At 52.1% G+C, this 18,843-nt stretch overlaps 1 protein-coding gene across 1 annotated transcript in view; it reads left to right on the forward strand.

Annotated features, from left to right (window-relative positions):
- The first annotated feature begins 1,440 nt into the window (after nucleotides 1-1,440).
- The window catches only part of hh (hedgehog signaling protein), a 44,139-nt gene continuing 26,736 nt past the window's right edge, over nucleotides 1,441-18,843 (forward strand). Inside the window, exon 1 of the mRNA XM_011141343.3 lies at nucleotides 1,441-2,058. Within this exon, the coding sequence (XP_011139645.1) occupies nucleotides 1,666-2,058 (393 nt within the window). The 5' untranslated portion in view covers nucleotides 1,441-1,665. The remainder of the gene's footprint in view (nucleotides 2,059-18,843) is intronic.

Below are 18,843 nucleotides of genomic sequence, written 5' to 3' on the forward strand. Positions count from 1 at the left end.
GACAGACGTACGTACGACGAAACAGCGCGCGAGAGAGTGAAGAGACAGAAAGGTCGAGGAGAAGAGAAGAAGAGGAGGGAACGAGAGGTCGATTGTGTCTAGTCGAAGGGAGAGAAAGCTAGAAGATCTTCCTCCACGAGCCTCTTTCTCTTCCTTTCTTGCACGATCGTTCTCTCTTTCTCTCTTTCTCCCACTCATTCTCTTCCTCTCTCTCTCTCTCTCTCTCTCTCTCTCTCTCTCTCTCTCTCTCTCTCTCTCTCTCTCTCTCTCTTTCTCCCCCCTCACACTCTCTCTTTCTCTTTCGCTCCTTTCTTCTTCCTCTTTCCCGCCACGTGCACCTGTCTTCGTTTACCTGGCGGACGCTCCGCCCCGGCCAATAGAGACCGCGGTAAACCTCGTGACGTCGATACGGTACCAGGAGGGCCCACATGGAGGGGACGTGATCATCCACCACCACGTCAGAAGTCCGCGAGAGCACCACGGGGACCAGCAGCAGCTAGCAGCAACCAGCGGCGGCGGTCCGGCCGGCTGTTGGTCGCGGGGTGGGGGCAGGAAGAGGGGCACTCTGGACCCGGTCGAGCCAAAGAAACAACGCGAGAAGTACCCCCCAAAACCCATACCGCATTTCCCACCACCGGCTTGTCCGGAAAACGTGCCCTAGCTTCCGGACGGCGTTCGTCCGAGTTCAGTCAAGTGAGTCGACTCGCACGTACCTCTTTCTCCTCTTCGATGAAAATCGTCATCGTAGAGGGTTACACGCAACCGGGCGAGAAAGAGGCCGAGAGTGCTGGGCTGGTGTCGTTGGCGCGTGCAAGACGCGACAATTTAAAGGACTCGATTCCCCCCACCCCCACCCCCGATTTGCGTCTAGGATGTAGAGAGATATCGAGGGAAAGATAGAAAGAGAGAAAAAGAGAGAAAGATTCGTCCTCAGCCTCTTTGGAAATCCTCCTCCGATTCATTAACACGACACTTTGATGACACCCCTTGTAATATCCGTGTCCCATTGCTCCTTGATCGGTAACCAACGAGGGAAGACAACACCAATCGGTTCCTCCGATCCTCCGGAAGGTTCTTAGTCTCCAACATCGGTTCGCCGATCGATCGATCGATCGGTCGGTCGTCCGTCCGATCTGTCACGTCTCGCTCCTACTCACGTCCCAAGTCCTCCCGTTCGAACTCCCAGTGAAAAAGCCGGTCGTCCGTCGGCTGGTGGGTCGGTCGCGCGCGGTAATTATCGTGGACGCAACTACGGGGATCGCATCAGTGGTAAGAGTGCGTGCACGGGGGGGTGTGTGATGCCCCGGTTATGGTTAAGCGTGAGTGAGGTCAGTCGCAAGTGGCGGAGAAGAAGGATCGGTAGTACAACATCGTCCGGATTGTTACCCCCGTCGTCGTCATCGCCGCCACAGCCGCCGCCGCTGTTGTCGCCGTCGTCGTCGTCGTCGTCGTCGTCGTCGTCGCCGTCGTCGTCGTCGTCGTCGTCGTCGCCGTCGTCGTCGTCGTCGTCGTCGTCGTCGTCGTCGTCGTCGTCGTCGTCGCCGTCGTCGTCGTCGTCGTCGTCGTCGTCGTCGCCGACGTTGTCGTCGTTTCGACAGCCGTTCTGGAGACGGCGGGAGCAGTGACCGCCGCGCAGGGTCAACCTCAGCGCAGAGGCACGCGATTATGGTGCACCATCATCATCGTCGCCACGGCCTCCAAGCGAGCCACCGCTACTGCATCGTCGGAAGTCGCGTAAGCACGTGCGGCTCGCTCCTCCAGATACTGCTGCTGATCCTCAGCCTTTGGCTACCGGTGCTCGACAACAGCGGCGGTCTCGCCCTGGCGTGCGGACCCGGCAGAGGCGGCGGCCGACGGTCGAACCAGAGGAAGCTCACGCCTCTGGTGTTCAAGCAGCATGTGCCGAACGTTAGCGAGAACACGTTGCCGGCGAGCGGGCTCAGCGAGGGACGTGTATCCAGAGACGACTCCAAGTTCCGGGACCTGGTGCCCAATTACAACTCGGACATCATCTTCAAGGACGAAGAAGGTACCGGCGCCGATCGTCTCATGACACAGGTGACAATCGCTCTTCTCACTATCGGCATCCCCTCCGTCTTTGGGGACGGCGAGCGAAGGCGCGAATGGACGAAGAGTGTGTTGGACGCGGGAATGCTTACCCGAAGCTGAATCACTCGCCGTAAATCACGACCCCGATTTGTTGGCCCCGATCGCCCGCGCCGTAAACACTATTAGTTTATTTATCGAGCCTCGCGAGAGAGAGAGAGAGAGAGAGAGAGAGAGAGAAAAAGAGAGAGAGTGAGAGAGAGAGAGAGAGAGAGAGAGAGAGAGAGAGAGAGAGAGAGAGAGAGAGAGAGAGAGAGAGAGAGAGAGAGAGAGAGAGAGAGAGCTTACGTCACGCGCGACCCACGGATTACCAAAGTGCCGTGAATGTTGCTCCTTCGCTCGTTCGCGCCTTCGAATGTTCTCCGATACGTGACGTATCGGATGCGATGGTGTCGGGTATCTTTAGAAAACCGCACCTGGCTAAAAAACAGCGGAGGCTAAGGCTACTTACATCAGCGCCGCGCTCGTAAACGAAATAAAATTGCCATCGCGAGTACCCTCGCGATAACTCCGACCGGCAGCCAGCGCCGCCGGTTATTAATAGTCCGTGTTTTTTTCTAAGCGAGAGAGACGCGATCGCGCCTCGTATCGTCTCGGATAACGCCGCTCGAAACGCTCGCAATTCGACTCGGCGACCGCGTCATTTGTTGCGAGGGTGTTCTCGAAGCGGTAGCTGCGATGTCACCGATGATAAAGCGCAGCACACTGTGTCGAGTCGCGCGATAAAGACGGCCGTCCTTGAGGTGGCCGACGCGTCGCGGTGAATCATCCTATCGCGAGCGATACGGCATTTAACGGGCGACATTGCGCGGCCGATCGATCGTTCGATCGCGCGCGTTCACGCGCGCTCTCTTTCGTCTCATATTAATTAAATCGACGATCGGACGCGACGTTATCGGGCTCGTCGGGTTTCCTCGTCGGTGTCTTCGTCCGGTGCGCGTTGGAGGGCGCCGATGCGAGAGACCGCGCGATGACCTTTTGCAATAATAGCGCCGACGATTCGCACGCGAGTCGGGAAGTACGTCGTTCCATGCGCATCGCGAAGTCGGAGGTCGAGATCGAGGATCGAGATCGCTCTGACGGCGATCCGGACATTTAGAAAGCCCTGAAGTGTCCAGCCGAAAAGGATGAGCGGGAAATCCCGACCGCGGTAAAATCAGAGAGCGATGCTTCCTCGCGTGTGAAGGAAATGAAGCGAGAATGCAAATTCTCCTCGGCATTATTGTCTCATGAAATAAATCAGCAGCGAGTAGGTGCGATTAACGCACGCGATCGCGCCGAAATGCAGTTGGAATTTTCGACGTGCGACTTTGGATCTCGCCGCTTCTCACGAAGGTGGGAGATTACGCGCGCGTCATTTCGACGTGCTATCCTTTCGTAATAATGTTTACGGAGCTGGCTCGGCGACGCGGTAATTTCCCACGTGACGATGCGAGCCGCAGCTAAGCGCGGGTAACGCGTGTTATTATTTTAATGCGTGTCACTGCAGCGCCGGCCCGCCGGCAAATGACAGACTGGCTGCTGCACGTCGTTAAAACGTCCGCGGGTGATTCACGCGAAACGCTATCCGCGTGATAAGCGGCCCGCGATCGCGGTCGCTCCGGGCCCGCGAATGAGATCGATAGTTGATATACGACGCTCTCTCTTACCTTGCCGCGCCGTGATGTTCCCTCGTCGTTCTTAATAACGATCCAGCCTCGAAGCCATCAGGAGCGGAAGCTGGTTTCCTCGGCGGCAAGTCCCGCGCGAGGAGCACGACGGAAGGGTATATATTGTAATTAACAGCTAAACAGAGAGTTAACGAGATCTCGCTCCAACGCTGCTTGGATGCTCTCGCGAGGAGATCTGAAAAAACAAGATCGGACACCTCTCTCAACAAGCGTGAAACGTTCGGATTTTTGCGCGACGATAATTACAAGCAAAAGTACCATTTACATGGCGAATTCAAACGTCAGTCAGCCGACTTGATTCACGACTTATTCCCTGCCGTAGCTTTAACGCTTTTAATATCGCTTTCTCGCTGCTTGACTATATCACAAAAGCTTGCGCCGCATTTTCAAGTAAAACAGACAAATCGCTTTTCCTCGCGAGTGTTTTTTCTCGCCGTCCTGATCAACGGTGAGCGAGGGACCGCCCGATCTCGCGCGGTTCGCCCGTCATCGCCTTCGGTAAATGTTTCTCTCTCTTTCTCTTTCTCTCTCTCTCTCTCTCTCTCTCTCTCTCTCTCTCTCGCTCTTTCGGTCGTTCACGAGATGCGCCGTGGCTAGAGCTTTATTCCTCTTCCATGGAGCCTCCATTAGTGCTTTATTCATGCATTTTTTATCGGTATTTGCCTTCCACTTGACGCCCCCGCGAAGCGTGAAACGATTCTCCTAACTCCGCGTCCGTTGTATTCCAATTTGTAAGTCGTCGTCGCGTCGCACAAAAGGCGGCTCCGGCGCGACGCCGCGCCGCGCACGGTGCTGCTTAGAGACGGACACACAAAATCTGAAACTTTCCCGAAGAAGAATCAAACGCGCCCGCGACGATATCTACGACATTCGCCAACGAATATACCTGCAGCCATGCCTACGACATCGTTTGTCGCAAGGAAATCACGTCGCGGGGACAACTGTGTATTTCCATAATTTTCTGTCGAAGAGAACTATGCCGCGCGCTTGTCTTTTGTTAACGGTAGCGAGAAACATCACGAATGTGACAAACATTACAAAACAGTAAGTTAATAGCCGAAGGCGTTCTCTCTCGGAAGTATTTCGCTCAGCGGGATTACTTTGCTACGTGCCTTCTGAACGAGGGATCGAACTGAGACCTCCTGGCGAAAAAGAGGAAAAGAAAATAAATTAACGTCGGAGTAGCGCGCGCGTTGGCAATTTTTTTGAAGAAAACCAGAAGAATTGTCCGGTTTTGTCGGTTAAGAGTCCCTCTTCGAGGCATCTATCGTGAATCGCGTCATGCTGCGCCCGCCGGTCGCCGCCGCTCGTAAACTAGCGGCCGAGGTGGAGATATCGAACAGGCGGACTCCTTCCTCGCCTCTTGTTTACCCGGGTTTCGCAAAAGGGGCCCTGTCTCTTTATCGGCATGCCGCTAGACGAACGTTGGACCGGCGCCGAATCTATCGCCGGGACGCGGCGTTTTTCACTCGTACAAATATTGCCACAAGATCGCCGCCGCGTCCGACTCTTCCTTACCTTTTCCCGACTTCTCAGCGTTATACGTCCGACGTCGCACGCTGTGCTTTTGAAGCGAACCGCACATTTGACCTAAGAACCAACAACATTGGACGTCGGTTTCTTTTTTCCTCAATTCCGGAAAAGCGACCGTCAGTTTCCGAAAGTCAGTTGTAAGTGATGGAAACACCGCGCTTCTTGATTGTGTTCAGAATTTAGTAACAATTCAAGCGTCAAGTGGTTTCTCGTCATATATTACACGTCTAACTGCCTCGTTCTCGTCCCGCTTTCATATTCTTTCTCTCTCTCTCTCTCTCTCTCTCTCTTTCCCTCTCTAAGTTCTTCCCGGAAAATCATCGTCCGATTTCCAAACGAAAAACCGATACCCGAGCGCTCGAAAGTTGGAAAGTCGAAAGAAAGCGCTTTCTCGCCGTGTATCAAAGTCGAGGCTCACCGCTGCGAATTCTCCGCAGAACTCGCTACCGAATTGACCGGAGCAGCCGATAAATCGGCGTTGCACTCGACGTTGCGCGAGTATATATTTATCCTGAAACTGGTCTGAAAGTGTTTGACCTGCCGATTATACGTCTCCGCGCTTGTCCGAGCATCGATGTCTCCCGAGCGCGAGCGCGATCCGTCGGTAGTCCGGCGGCGCGCTCGTTAGCGCCGTTTCGCGCGAGCGCGCGTACCACCTTCGTCGCGAAACGGAAATACGCTTTTCCCGGTCGCGAGATCGTCAAGCGGCGATAGCCTGTCCAATTAGCGCGACTCGCCGCGCCTCCACGGCCGGCCGAGTGTTAGATTCTCGACACTTCTTGCCTGTTCGAAGATAATGACGAGAGAGCATCGAGCGAGAATCATGCGTCGAAACGCGCGCTCGTAAAGCGTAAATCAAATGAGATATTTGCTCTCGCACAAAGCATAACGAAGTTATTCGCTACGGTGATTAATGGCCGCGCATGAGCCCGGAGATTTTCTTGCCCTCTCCTCACGCGAGCGAACCTCTACCTCTCTTGGTTAAATTAATTTTTAGCGCCTAAGCCACGAGACGCGCGAGCGCATTCGCGCGAAACCTCTCCCGGATGATTTAGCGCGACAAATTTATAATGACGCGCGGCACACGATGATCGTTATGTGCGACTCTCGGTATTAACGAACGCGCGAACTGCCCTGCGAATGCCTCGTTGCTCTTTCTTTCTCTCTCGCCTCCCGAGAAAATGTCATATACGCCGCGCGTAATCGCAACGATCAATATTAGTCAATTAGCTGGCAGGATGTACGGCAATAAATTAATACCCTGTATCTAGCGCTACATCGAGTGACCGAGGGTTAAGTGTTTCGCGCATAAATGTGCATCGTTAAACGATTTATTGCGCGTTCGTATCTATCAAATATATTTTTTTCATGCGCTTTGGTAATCATATCTAAAAATACTCGCTCGTGGAACATTTGTATTTTCTCTCACGAAATATTTATATTTAATAAGTCTCCTAAAATGTGTATAAGTATTCACAATCTACGGTCTTTAAATTGGGAAGTTTAAATAAGGAGCTTCCGTATAACGATATCAAAGAAATTCAGCATGTTTGGGACGACTGAAAGATGATAGGCTCTTAAAAGCCGCGCCTCCCAAGTCGAAATTTTCCTTCTACAATGACCCTGCAAATTCCACCGAACTTGAAGAGCCAATAGAGAATCTCGAGTTATAATACTATGCAAACTATTGTCTTACTTTAGTGCTATTGATACTTAATTGATAAATTGATACTTACTGTCATTTCCTCCACATAGCTGTTATATGCGCTTGAATATTAAGTAATTACGAAAGGAGTCTTTTTAAGATTCAACGCGGAGAAAACGACAGGAAACAACTATTTGTGCCATCAGGGCAGGACGTGTCTCGAATTTATCCGTTGATCCTTCAAGTTGGACGGAGTTTACAGGGTAAATGTGTGTGGAACCAAAATTTTGATTCGGGCCGAGGACGATCGCGGCACGGTGAGCGGATAGAAAATTGCGCTAAGCAGTAATAAAAGATGCGCGCAAGAAGCCGAGGGTAGCCGGCTAGCTCGAGCCGGCGCGCAGGATAGCGAATCGCCAGTGGAGCGATCGTCCTTTCCGCGTCCTCCCTCCGTCCCGTCCGTGCCATCGTCCAGCTCCTTCGGTCCAGCTGCCTCGTCCTCGTAATCGCGCGCGCGCACGGCACTAGGAGCGCCGTCCGCGCGGAATAAATAGGGAGAAAAAGCGCGCACCGCGCGCCGGCTCTAAGTGATTGTGGGTAGGTTTATGGTGGCCATAACCGGTGTTTGGTTTAGCGCGTTAAAGCTCCCCCAATTACGGCAAATAAACCTAATGGCCGCGCTTCTCGTTCTTCTTCCCGCTCTGGATCGTGTCCATCTCTCACTCCTTGCCCTTTTCCACGCGAGAGTCCTCACTTCAACTTCTTCTTCTGACCGACCGACCGACCGACCGACCGACCGACCTACGATCTCTTCCGTCCACATCGCCTTTACAACGTGTCGATGTCGTGCATTGCCGGTTCGGTAAATGAGACGCGACAATGGAGACCGATAATGGTTAAGAGCCGACGAGACTTTGACTTTGTCGCTGATCGATCGTGTGACGCGATCGCACGATCTTGTTCGTGCGAATCGCTGCAGACACCGGTGCGCGACATGGAGAGCTTAGGGCTTAAATAGCACACGTTTACAATATCGCGCGAATCTTGGTTCGGTAATTGCCAACAACTACGTGAAGACGATCGCAATAAGATAAGTAGCACACGCACGCACACACACAGACACACACACATATATCGAGCGCGTCTCGAGCCACTTGCAGTGACTTGCAGCCGGTGTCTGATGACGGCTGATGATCAACCGGGTAATACGATAGGAGCACGTGGCGCCACGTGATACGCCCCTGATGCTGCGGAATCCGTGACCATACCTGTGAACCCGCGTTCGTTATCGTCCCTTTGAGTTATCGCTTTTACTGGGCCTGCATTGAAACTTCCACATCGATGCCTGGATTATCGGAAACTTTGAGTGATGTAGAGTTTACGAAGGTATTTCTTTCCTCGGAAAATTGGAAAAGCAAGCTAGCAAATGTCGACGAGTGGACAGGGAAATCGTATTTTATGATCGATGGACCGATTAAACGCAGCATATTTAATATTTTACTCCTCCGCCTAAAACGATTTTATTTAATTTTTCTTCTTTTCTTTCCTCGCACTGATCTCTTTGTTGTCGAGAAGGTGAGTTATTATTGTGCGCTCGGTTCTTCAATTAATAAACGTAATAGGCTCTGCTTCAAGCAGTAGTTGAAGCGTACTTCAACGTATGTACCTTCGTTCGTTTCTCTCACGGTATTTGAGCGCGTTGCAGCCATCAGTTTAGAGCGATAATCGGCATCGGTTGGGGAAGGTGAGATACGTAGATTGCCTTCGATTTCCCGAAGCGTTCGTTCGTTACATCGGCACGACATTATATCCCGCGATCGTACCGATACGAAAAGAGCGTTGATTACAGAGTTCTCGCACAGAGAGATCAACCCACGTCGACGCGCGAGTTCGACGATAATTCATTCGTCAGCGACGAAAAAACGGCGCTCGAGAAAATTAAGCATTCATCATGCCGATGCCGGTTAATTCACAATGATATCCCGCGGCCCCCGCAAAAGTTTATGACGCGCGCTTTGCTACAAACGATCGCACGTCCCGGGAATTTATTTATTGGCCGAGCCGGTGAATAGGCATCTATTTGCTGGCGGACAATAGCGACGATTTACGCAGCTGGCCTCAATGTCGCAATATGTTTCGGGCCAACGGTAACGCGACTTCTCCCGGTCGCGCATACAATCTTGCCGGGCTGAAAGATGTCGATCCTCTGATTTACGTATTGCAATAGATCGCCATTTCCATTCGTGGCATCGTCGGTCCCCCGTATCTTCACCATCTCGTAATCGCGGCCGCGAAAAAGCCAGGGGAATCTTCCGGAGTTACCGGAGTTACCGAATTATAAGCGAACGCTAATGTCGGCGTGCGTCGCTTCTGCGGCCCCTACCGGCCGCTACTGCTGGCCCCCTCTGTCCCTCTTCCTCAATTCCACCTCCGCCGAAGTGGGAGAAAATTCGTGATCGATAAACGTAAATATGGCCGGTCTTTCGCAACCGTGGTACGCGGTATATCCTCTCCTCTCCGCGTGTCCGACGTTGTTACTTATTGCCGGCTGTCCGTGGCGGGTTTTACTAATGTGAGCGCGGGATTAGCAGCAGCAGCGCGCGCACGGCCTTAACGTGCCTCTACCTCTCTCATGGGGCTGCTGCTACCTCGTCGCTCTGCCGCTCTCGCACACCGTTATCTCCGAAGGCATAACCTCGTAAATCCACGGGCATTTGTTTCCCGCGCGGACGTCGGACGTCGAGGTCACCTCCGTTAACCCCGATGCGATCGTTCATGCCTCTACAGCGACAAATCGCTCTCCCACCCCTCAATTTCCACGTGTTCCTTTTTCGCCGTCTCCTCGAAGCTCGCTCCTCGATCCGAGAGCGCCGCGCCGTCGCGTCGAACCGTCTGAAAAATTCGATCGCCTCGCGCTGCCAAAGACAAAAGGCGTGTCAGCGTGTTGCTACCTTTTTCTTCACTTTGCTGCCGCGTTTTTGCCGCGCGACGGTAACTCGAGAAACGAAAGACACCTCTGCGACACTCTACTACGGAAAAGACGACGAGGGTCTTGGCCGAGGGGATATCGCCGAGAGCATAAGTCATCTCGTATTTTTAACGTCCGGACTGTTTCTCCGAGGCTTCGGCGAATCCCAATTAAAGCAGTCGCCCGACTACGACGCCTCTCACGACGAAAACATTTTTACACCGCGTATAGAACCAGTTATACGGACTCTAGAAGATCCGCGTCTCTCGGCAGGACGCGAGCTTTTACGAGAGACAATCGAGATTGTTACGGCGTATCGCGGTATTCTTGCTTCGCTCGACCATCATCGTTATCATCATCATCATCATCGTCATTATCATCTTTTATCGTCAGCATCACTGTTACAAATCAACGGATCACGTCGGGATTCATCCGTCACGATGCGTACGTCCTTAGGGCGGAACCCGCTAACAGAACGTGTCATCAGACCTCGCCTACGCTCCGCAACAACCTTTCGCGCGCTATTCTGCGAGCGCGTTTCTGTCTTCATCGGACGGACAAACAGACAGTCTGAATCCAGCTAGCTCATCGCGTCTATCTCTCTGTGATTGAATCGGTATCGAGCGAGATGCGACTGTCTTTTGCTCTCTTCGTTCCGGGGCATTGTTTCAGCCGATTGTTACGTCGGTTATGCTAGACGGTAGATCAGACTCTGTTGGAGGACGGGGTCGTTGCTCGCCGCGCGATTAGCCTCTCGTAAATTAGGTGGGATCAATTCGCGACAGGATCGGTTGCGACGGCATCACGGCGAGCGGGTCCTTCGCGTCCTACCGATCGCGGCGAGATCCGTCGCGAGTCTCGCGGTGTGCACGGTGCTTAATGTGGAAACCGCAGACGCGTATAGGCAGCGGAGGAATAGTGCAGAGCGAAAGCCGTGGGCATCTCCGTCTCTCGCGCGCGTTCGATTATGTGTGGGATAATGCGGCGACAACAAGAAAGACGAGGAGAGAAAGCGACGAGGAGAAGCGGCGGGGCGAAGGAACGGCGGCAAAGAGAGAAAGAGAGAGAGACAGAGAGAGACAGAGAGAGAGGAGAGAGAGAGAGAGAGAGAGAGAGAGAGAGAGAGAGAGAGAGAGAGAGAGAGAGAGAGAGAGAGAGAGAGAGAGAGAGAGAGAGAGAGAGAGAGAGAGAGAGAGAGAGAGAGAGGTTGAGCGAGGAGAGAGAACGAGGGGGGAGGGAGAGGAAAGAGGGGAAAGGGAGAGACGGTGGGTAACGAGCGAGAAGGAGAGAGAGCGAGAGAGAGAGAAGGACGTAATCTGGTTGGTCCACCGAGATTCAACGGGGAAAGGATGAAGGAAGGGCCGAGGGCCTCCAGGCGGCCGCCATAATGCATCGTGAGAAGTGTGCATGGGGTCAAACGGGTCAAAAGAACGTCATGGCGTTGCTCGTTCCCCATGGCGGACTTACTTCGCGCGCCGAAGGCCGGTACCGGCGCGCGATGATCATCGTGCGACGACGACGACGCCGGAGGATCCCGCGAGCGTAGCGGCGACCGACGAGGACGACTTCATCGCGATCGTGCCGGGACCATAGGAGGAATCGTAAAAATGGCCGGCGAGGCGCGCCGACTTGAAACGCGTCGCTTTCGAGATGTACTCCTCGAAAAATGTCAGGCCACTCATTGGACGAATCGGTCGGCTCGGTCAGCCGGAGAATAGTTACTTCCGTTAACTTGCGATAATCTGTGATGATTGATTGAGAGAGAAAGGGAGAGATCACATCCGGAGGAGTAAAGTGCGAGGCGCTCGTGATTCCGAGAAAGTGAGTTCTCGGGTTTTCATTCCGATCGCACAACTCGCGCTCGATCGATTACGGTTGCCGGAGGAACTGGCTGCGCGCAGAAGAAAGTTTCGCGAGATGCACAGGGTGGAACATGCTGTAAAGTGATCTTGCCAACCACTTCCTTCCTCCGCTGCAAGCGAGGATCCAATGACCAGTTTGAGGTCGGCGATGACCGACGTGGGAAAGGATCGTCGTCGTCTTCCACCGAGCCCTGATTCTCTTCTCCCTTCTCTCTTTTTTCTTATCCGCGTCCCCTCGCCGCGCGCGAGCATTGACTTCGTGTAACTTATCGACACTTGTTGCCTTCCTCGCGTTGACACGTTCGTGATAAAATACTAAAATCGCACTCACCGATAATTTCGTGTCTTGCGATAAGATTACGGCTAAAAGCTCCAAATAAACTTTTGAGTGTTTTTAAGTGTTTCAGAAAGATCTTTAGATTGGAGGAGATAAAAAAGGGAAAGAATCCAACGAGAAGAATAGACGTACCGAGAATTTCTTCGTGTCTTCAGTAAAAAATCAATCGGGTACGTTTTATCGCGAATAATACACCTTCCATTTTTGTAAAACGCATCTTAAACGATCGAGAATAACGAAGAATTAATTTGCTCGCTCAAAGAGTTTTTCGGTAGTAATTGACGAATAAACAAATGCCAAATAGATTTATATTACTTTCCATATCTTAAAAGCACAGTGTCCTTGAAAAGATAATGTCCGGATGATCCTCGAAAGAATTTCTCACGGGAATTTGCCTCGGCCCGCCGGTAGTCGAAGGAACTTAATCGGCGCGCCTTGTTAGCGGCACGAAACACGAGCGCGCAGTTAATAAGTAAATAAATAACTGTATAATTCATGAGACGTACGACCATTGTGCATTGTATAGGACTCTTTCAGCCCTCCTTAACACAACACAATCCGCGTATCTGTCGCCGCGCATTCATACACCGATATGTACGAGCGGCGATTCTCTACAGGCACGCACAACGACGCGCCTCTCCGTTGTGTGCGACCCAAACTTGGGATGAAAAAGCCCCGCCAAGATCGTAACGTTCAAATAAAAATGCAATTATGTGCAGTTAAAATTGCCCCTTCGTGCCTCTTCGATTGAATTTATATAAATTCATTCACCGAGTGAATAAATAAGAGCGACGCTTGGCGCATCGTTGTACCTTTTACTTGGAGATACAGTGCATGTTTAATCAATTGTCTTTTGTTTTTTATTTACGATCGCAAAAAATGATCGCGCCTTATTGTTTGTACCTGCGCGAAGAAAAGATATTTCTTTCGAACGCGATCTTGTCGCGATCCTGAGAAGGCTGCTGCTCCTTTCTTGGATCCCGAGGCAGCCGCCGTTCGCGGACATCGCGCTGAAAATCTGGATCGATCGTAAGAAAGCGGGGAAGGGAAAGCATCCCTCGGCTTCCCCGGCGCGTCATGCGTCTTCGGACGAGACGGGACGAGATCGCGTTTTTCTCTCGTTTCCGCGAATCGACCTTTTATTACTCTTATTTCGCGCTCGCGACTCGGCAGGATTTAATGACGCCTTTGCGGTTCGGGTAATTAATCGCGACCGCCGAACGCGACTTATTTTCTTTGCAGACGTTTTACTGCCCGTCGGCTTTACGACGATGTCGTACATTTATCGAAGGTCGTTCGCGGCCTCTGTGTACTCTCCGAGACGGGCGTCGCGATGCGCAATGTCGCCGTCGCAAAATCCGGCAGCGCGTGTGAATTTTGTCCAAGATCCGGGAAGGTGGAAATGTTTTCATATCGTGCGTTTAGAAAAAAAATCATTTAACGAGATTTTCGAGCACTTATTAAATCGTTAATTTTATAGATGCGTCATCATTGATTCTAAATATAAATTCGATTCCCCCGTATACAGTCCTTGCATAGTCTTCACTTTTTCAAAGGTAATCGCAAAACTTTTGTTTATATATACATTTCGCAATGATCGAGTTGTTGCGGAATAACCGTTAACGTACTCATGTTGTATTAAACACAACCGATCTTCCCCTTCAGTGGAAATTCTCTTCTTTACCGGAAACTACACTCCGAGTCTGAATTTTTCAAATTGATCTTAACTCGCGCTGAGTAATTTCGAAACGAGAGAAACGTGTCTCTAACACTCTAACGACGAATTCCTTTCCCGTCCTTTTGCGTCGAGCAAACTTCCGCGCGACGTTGTCCGCCCTTTGAAGCGTCCTGTAGCGATTCGAGATCGCGACCGCGGTTTATGCGGCTCGCGCGTGTTCGGCGTAGGTGGGCAAGTAGGAACAAGCGGCGAACAACGCGCTTATTCAAATACATTCAATTAATTTCCATAGGACGACAACAATGGCTTCCACGCCGTGTAATCGTCCCTGTCCGATACGGTCCCGGCCGCGACGACCGACCGACCGACCGACCGACCGACCGACCGGCGCGACGCGGTGCGTGCCTGCGTTCGCGTTTTTCGTGGGATCCCTCGCGACGACAATCTCTTAAATAACGGCACATTAAAACTTTTAGCATCTTATTTATCTCGTGCCTCATACGCGACGTAGGATTCTCCTCCGTCCTTCACGGGCCAATAAGCAACGGACGAGTCGCGTCCTCGCTTTCCTTTTACAATATCAGCCGCGAATGTTAAGTTTTCAGTTATCCATATGTCGCATATCTGTTGTACCTTCACACTTAGGAACTATAGTAACCGATACTATCATTCTCTGTCGCAAGAAACAAATATTTCTGTGCGCGTCAAAAATATTTTTATTTTTTAGCATTTAAATTATTTGCAATAATAATAATCGCCGGGATATATAAGCTCTGCGGAGCGAGAAAAAACGGCATCAGTCATCCTAGTTTCGAGACATTGATGTGTAGCGGAGGAGGTTCGATATAAATCTTACACTTCGCGTGCAACAAAGTTGCGTATCTCTGTCAGGCCTGTTCTCCTGTTTCTCCTGTTCGCCACTTAAGTGGTTCTGATGCAATTGCCGAGGTGAGACGCTAACTCGGTTTGATCGGCTTGATTAATATTTTCAACACAATGTAATCTATAAGAGGGGGAACGCGCGAGAGCATTATTCGCTCCACGAGATGAAGTTAACGAGACCATTATGTCTACGGCATGAAACTGCAACGTGTCAGCTCGCATCTTCGGCTACGTAACGTGGAGGCGTAAGTGTACCGTGCATTTAGACAAGGAGGTGCCAAGAGTCGTGTGTTTCCTCACAGCCGCGCTGCTCCTCGACGAATTCGAAGGGGCCGCCGCGCTCGGCGATCTTAATCGTTAATTGAATCTCTCGTTTCGCTCGTCGATATAATTAGCCGCACGTTCCAGGAACTGTCCGACGGAGGAAAAAACTACACGATAGAATGAAACGCGAAGAGCAGGCGGAGTAGAAGGAGGGCAGGGGGAGAAATATCAGTGCAGCAAGCTGTGAATGGCTGCGCCCTTGATGGAACGGTCGGAGGCGGAGGGGAAGACTACGAAGAGGGGCAGTTAATTAATGGGGCGGCAACCGACCACTTCCCTTACCTCATGCGTTTTCTCCTTCTACCGCTCGCACGCTCTCTCTCTCTCTCTCTCTCTCTCTCTCTCTCTCTCTCTCTCTCTCTCTCTCTCTCTCTCTCTCTCTCTCTCTCTCTCTCTCTCTCTCTCTCTCTCTGTCTTCCTTTTCCCTTCGCGCGACGCGTATTTTCCACCATCTTCGATCTTCGCGATCTTCCTCGTTTGTCTCGTTTCGGAGATTGGTTCCGTATTAAAGTCGCCGAAGTCAGAAAAATCGATCAACGATGACACGATCGAAATTGCGTAGCTGCCGAGCGCCGAGGCAGCTGACGGACACGCGGCGTTCTTTTCTTCAAGAAAAATTTGAGGGAGGGAAGGTTATTTACACTATTAATTATTATTCGCATTTCTCAAATTTTGCATTACGTATCGCTCTCTCTCTCTCTCTCTCTCTCTCTCTCTCTCTCTCTCTCTCTCTCTCTCTCTCTCTCTCTCTCTCTCTCTCTCTTTCTCTCTCTCTCTCTCTTTTTTTCTCTCTTTTAATATTATTCTTATTATTCTCGCGTATTATTCTCTACTCGGACTTGCAATTTTTTGTAAACAACTCCAATTGATCTCCAACGAGCAAAACCACCTGTATTGTATTTGTCGGATTAATTTGCACATAAAATAATTATCGATAAAATCTCTCTCTCTCTCTCTCTCTTTCTCTCGCTACATTCGTGTATGTATATTAAATTACTGCAATTGACTTGCTTAGAGGCTCGACGGCCTGAAGCACGTGTCTAATTCGCGACTTCTTGCTGCTTTCTTCGTCTTTTCCCTGTTCATTTTCACCACCTACTAGCCCTCCCACCCCGCGTCGACTTCGGAGACCGGTTCTCCGCACCCGGAGCAATAATAAATTTCGCGAGAAGATCGAAGTGCCAATCACGATGGGAGATACGAATGGGAGTACGAAGTACGTGTCGAATCCGCTGTTTTTACCGGCGCCTTTACTTCATGTACTTCGCACCACGTACCGGCCCCTCGATCTTCCTCTCCCTCCTTCGCTTCTATCTGCCTCCTCGTCGCACCTAGGACCGGTTTTGCACGCCGTCGCGTCATCCTCGTTGCGGCAATAAACTTCGCGAAAGAGCCCGAGTATCGATCGTGATTGAGGATATCGAGAGGAAGTATTAAATCTATCGGTATCCCCTTCGATCTCTCACCCCTTCTTACCTGCACGTTGCATACGCGCGCTATTATCTCCTTGTATTTATAACTGTTACCATTCATCACGTTCAAGACGATAACTATCTAAGTATAGGATCGCCCGGAAAGATCGTACTGGAGGAATTTTTCGACGAGAAAGTATTCCTGCAGAATAGAAGAGCGCGTGAAGAATGGCGAAAGGGCGCGAGACGAAATATAATCGGCCGGGAAAGAAAAGAAATGAAAAAGCATCTCTCATTTTCATGCACGCATACAAAAAGTATAGGCCTTTCGTATCTCATCAAGAAATCGGCAAGAGCTTTTCGTGGCAGCGTCGGTATTTGAGAACGGCGTTGGGAACACGATCCAAATTATCGAGGCGAGATCGCCGAGAAGTGGCGCTCACATTTCACGCAAAATTACGCGGCGGATGCTTTCGACGTTTCCTCGGATCTTTGATGCTGTCATCTAATTAGCCACGCGAGAAAGCGGAGCTTTATCACGCGATGCTGCCGAAGCGCCGCCAAAGGCGCGAGCTGGTTTCTCTATCGGCGCGTAATTTCCGTCGTTTCCGAGCCTCATCATCGCCCTCCGTCCCCAACGTCTTTCGAGGACCGGTTCTTCCCCTTATCGCGAATGGATTTCGTCAGCGAAAACACCGTGGTATCGTCGGCAATCGCATTTTTCGTCTTCTCGCCGCGCCGGCCCGTTCGGCCACGACACATTTCGGCGACCGCGCGTTCACGCGCGGCATTACATCCGCCGTGATTTCGCCCACCCCCCCTCTCTCTCTCTCTCTCTCTCATCGTACGTCCTCGTTTCCCCTCCTCCAATCTCCTTCGTCCTTTCCCGCGATTCTTCGGCGATTTTTCAGAACGAGGTCGGCCTCGCGTCGATCGTTCGGTCCCACGACCGGTTACGCACCACCCTTCGATATCAGTCACGAGCGGGCGCGATGCGCTATCGATCACCGTGTATCGAGGAAGCATTAAATCGGCAATGCTTCGATCGCCGACGCAGATTATCCGATATAAATCTGCCTCGCGAGCGAATTACGAGGCAGCGGTGTAAAATTATACGTCGAAATTATGATGTCGTCGGATGTTCGGACGGCCGCGTGCTGGGATCGTCGTTATACGTGCGATTTATGCGCCTCTTCCCCGCCGTGTTCATTTTCATTTCAAACGCACACACGGCTGGCGTTACGGAATCGCGAACGTGAGGGTGTCACACTCGTTAGCTCGTTGGTCCAAAGTGACGGGCTCAGGATTGAGACGCGCTTCGCGTTTTCCGGCGGCGACGTTATTGCCGGTAAGCACCTGTCACCGTCGCCAAATTCGATCCGCGGTTACCGACGCTCGGCTGTCCTGCTCGCCAGGAGCCAAGGACGATGAGTCGAACGGGACGGAATCGTTCTGGTAGCCAAGGTTCTCCTTTGTCCCTCCGTCGCGTCGCGTCGCGTCGCGTCGTTGCGGGCCGCCGATGAATCACACGGTCCTGCGAGTCGCGCGAGTCGTCGAGGAAAAACGAGCAAAAGAGGCTCGGAGGAGGGCGGAGGAGGAGGAGGAGGAAAAGCGACGGGAAGGAAAGCGAAGTCGCGCCGGCAGAAATCGTAACTCGATATCGTCGAAATCGTTTTTGTGCCTCCCGATCTCGGCCGGCTTCTCGAGTTCCATCTGTCATCGACTTGGCTCGCGTTTGGTCTCCGCCTTGGTGTCACGGCGCGGGCGCCGCGATACGGCTTCCCTCGGCTTTTTTTTTCGGGAAAAAGATCGCCGTCCCCAGGACGAGCGTGTCGACGAGCGTGTCAAAACATCCGACACCGTTCCTCTCGTAATCCGCGACGGCCATTAAAGCGGCCCAGCCCGGCCCGGCCCGGCGCGGCGCGGCTCGGCCGCCGCGTTTCCACGTCGTCGTCGTCGTCGTCGTTACACGAAGAACGCATTTTCCTCGCCTCGAGAAAGCACCGTGCTCCACGTTCGGCGTCGGATCGCGGGCCTCTCTAGATCGCCGATAACCCGATCCGAGGAATTCCGATGGCCGGTAATTTGTCGTGAGACCAATCTCGTCGACTCGCCCCGTTCGTCCGTCGTCCGTCGGTTCGTTCGTTCGTTCGGTCGGTCGTGCGTCCGTTATCAAATTCCACCCGCCCCGTCGATCTGATAAGTCGGCCGAGTTCACGTGTGATTTAACGCGGACAAAAGCAGCCCGGGGATTAATGATAATCGATCGAATCGTGCGGAGAGCGGGCCGACGGCGATCTCGAGTGATCCGCGGCTTGGCTTTCCGCGAGGGATCAAGATCGACAAGCCGTATCGGCTCGTGCGCAAAGAGGAGAAATCCACGCGCGCGATAACGGCGCGCTCACGTCGGCGCGTTATCAGCGCGC

This window comes from Harpegnathos saltator, unplaced genomic scaffold (genome assembly GCF_003227715.2).
Source record: "Harpegnathos saltator strain DR-91 unplaced genomic scaffold, Hsal_v8.6 scaffold604, whole genome shotgun sequence".
NCBI classification, from domain to species: Eukaryota; Metazoa; Arthropoda; class Insecta; order Hymenoptera; family Formicidae; genus Harpegnathos; species Harpegnathos saltator.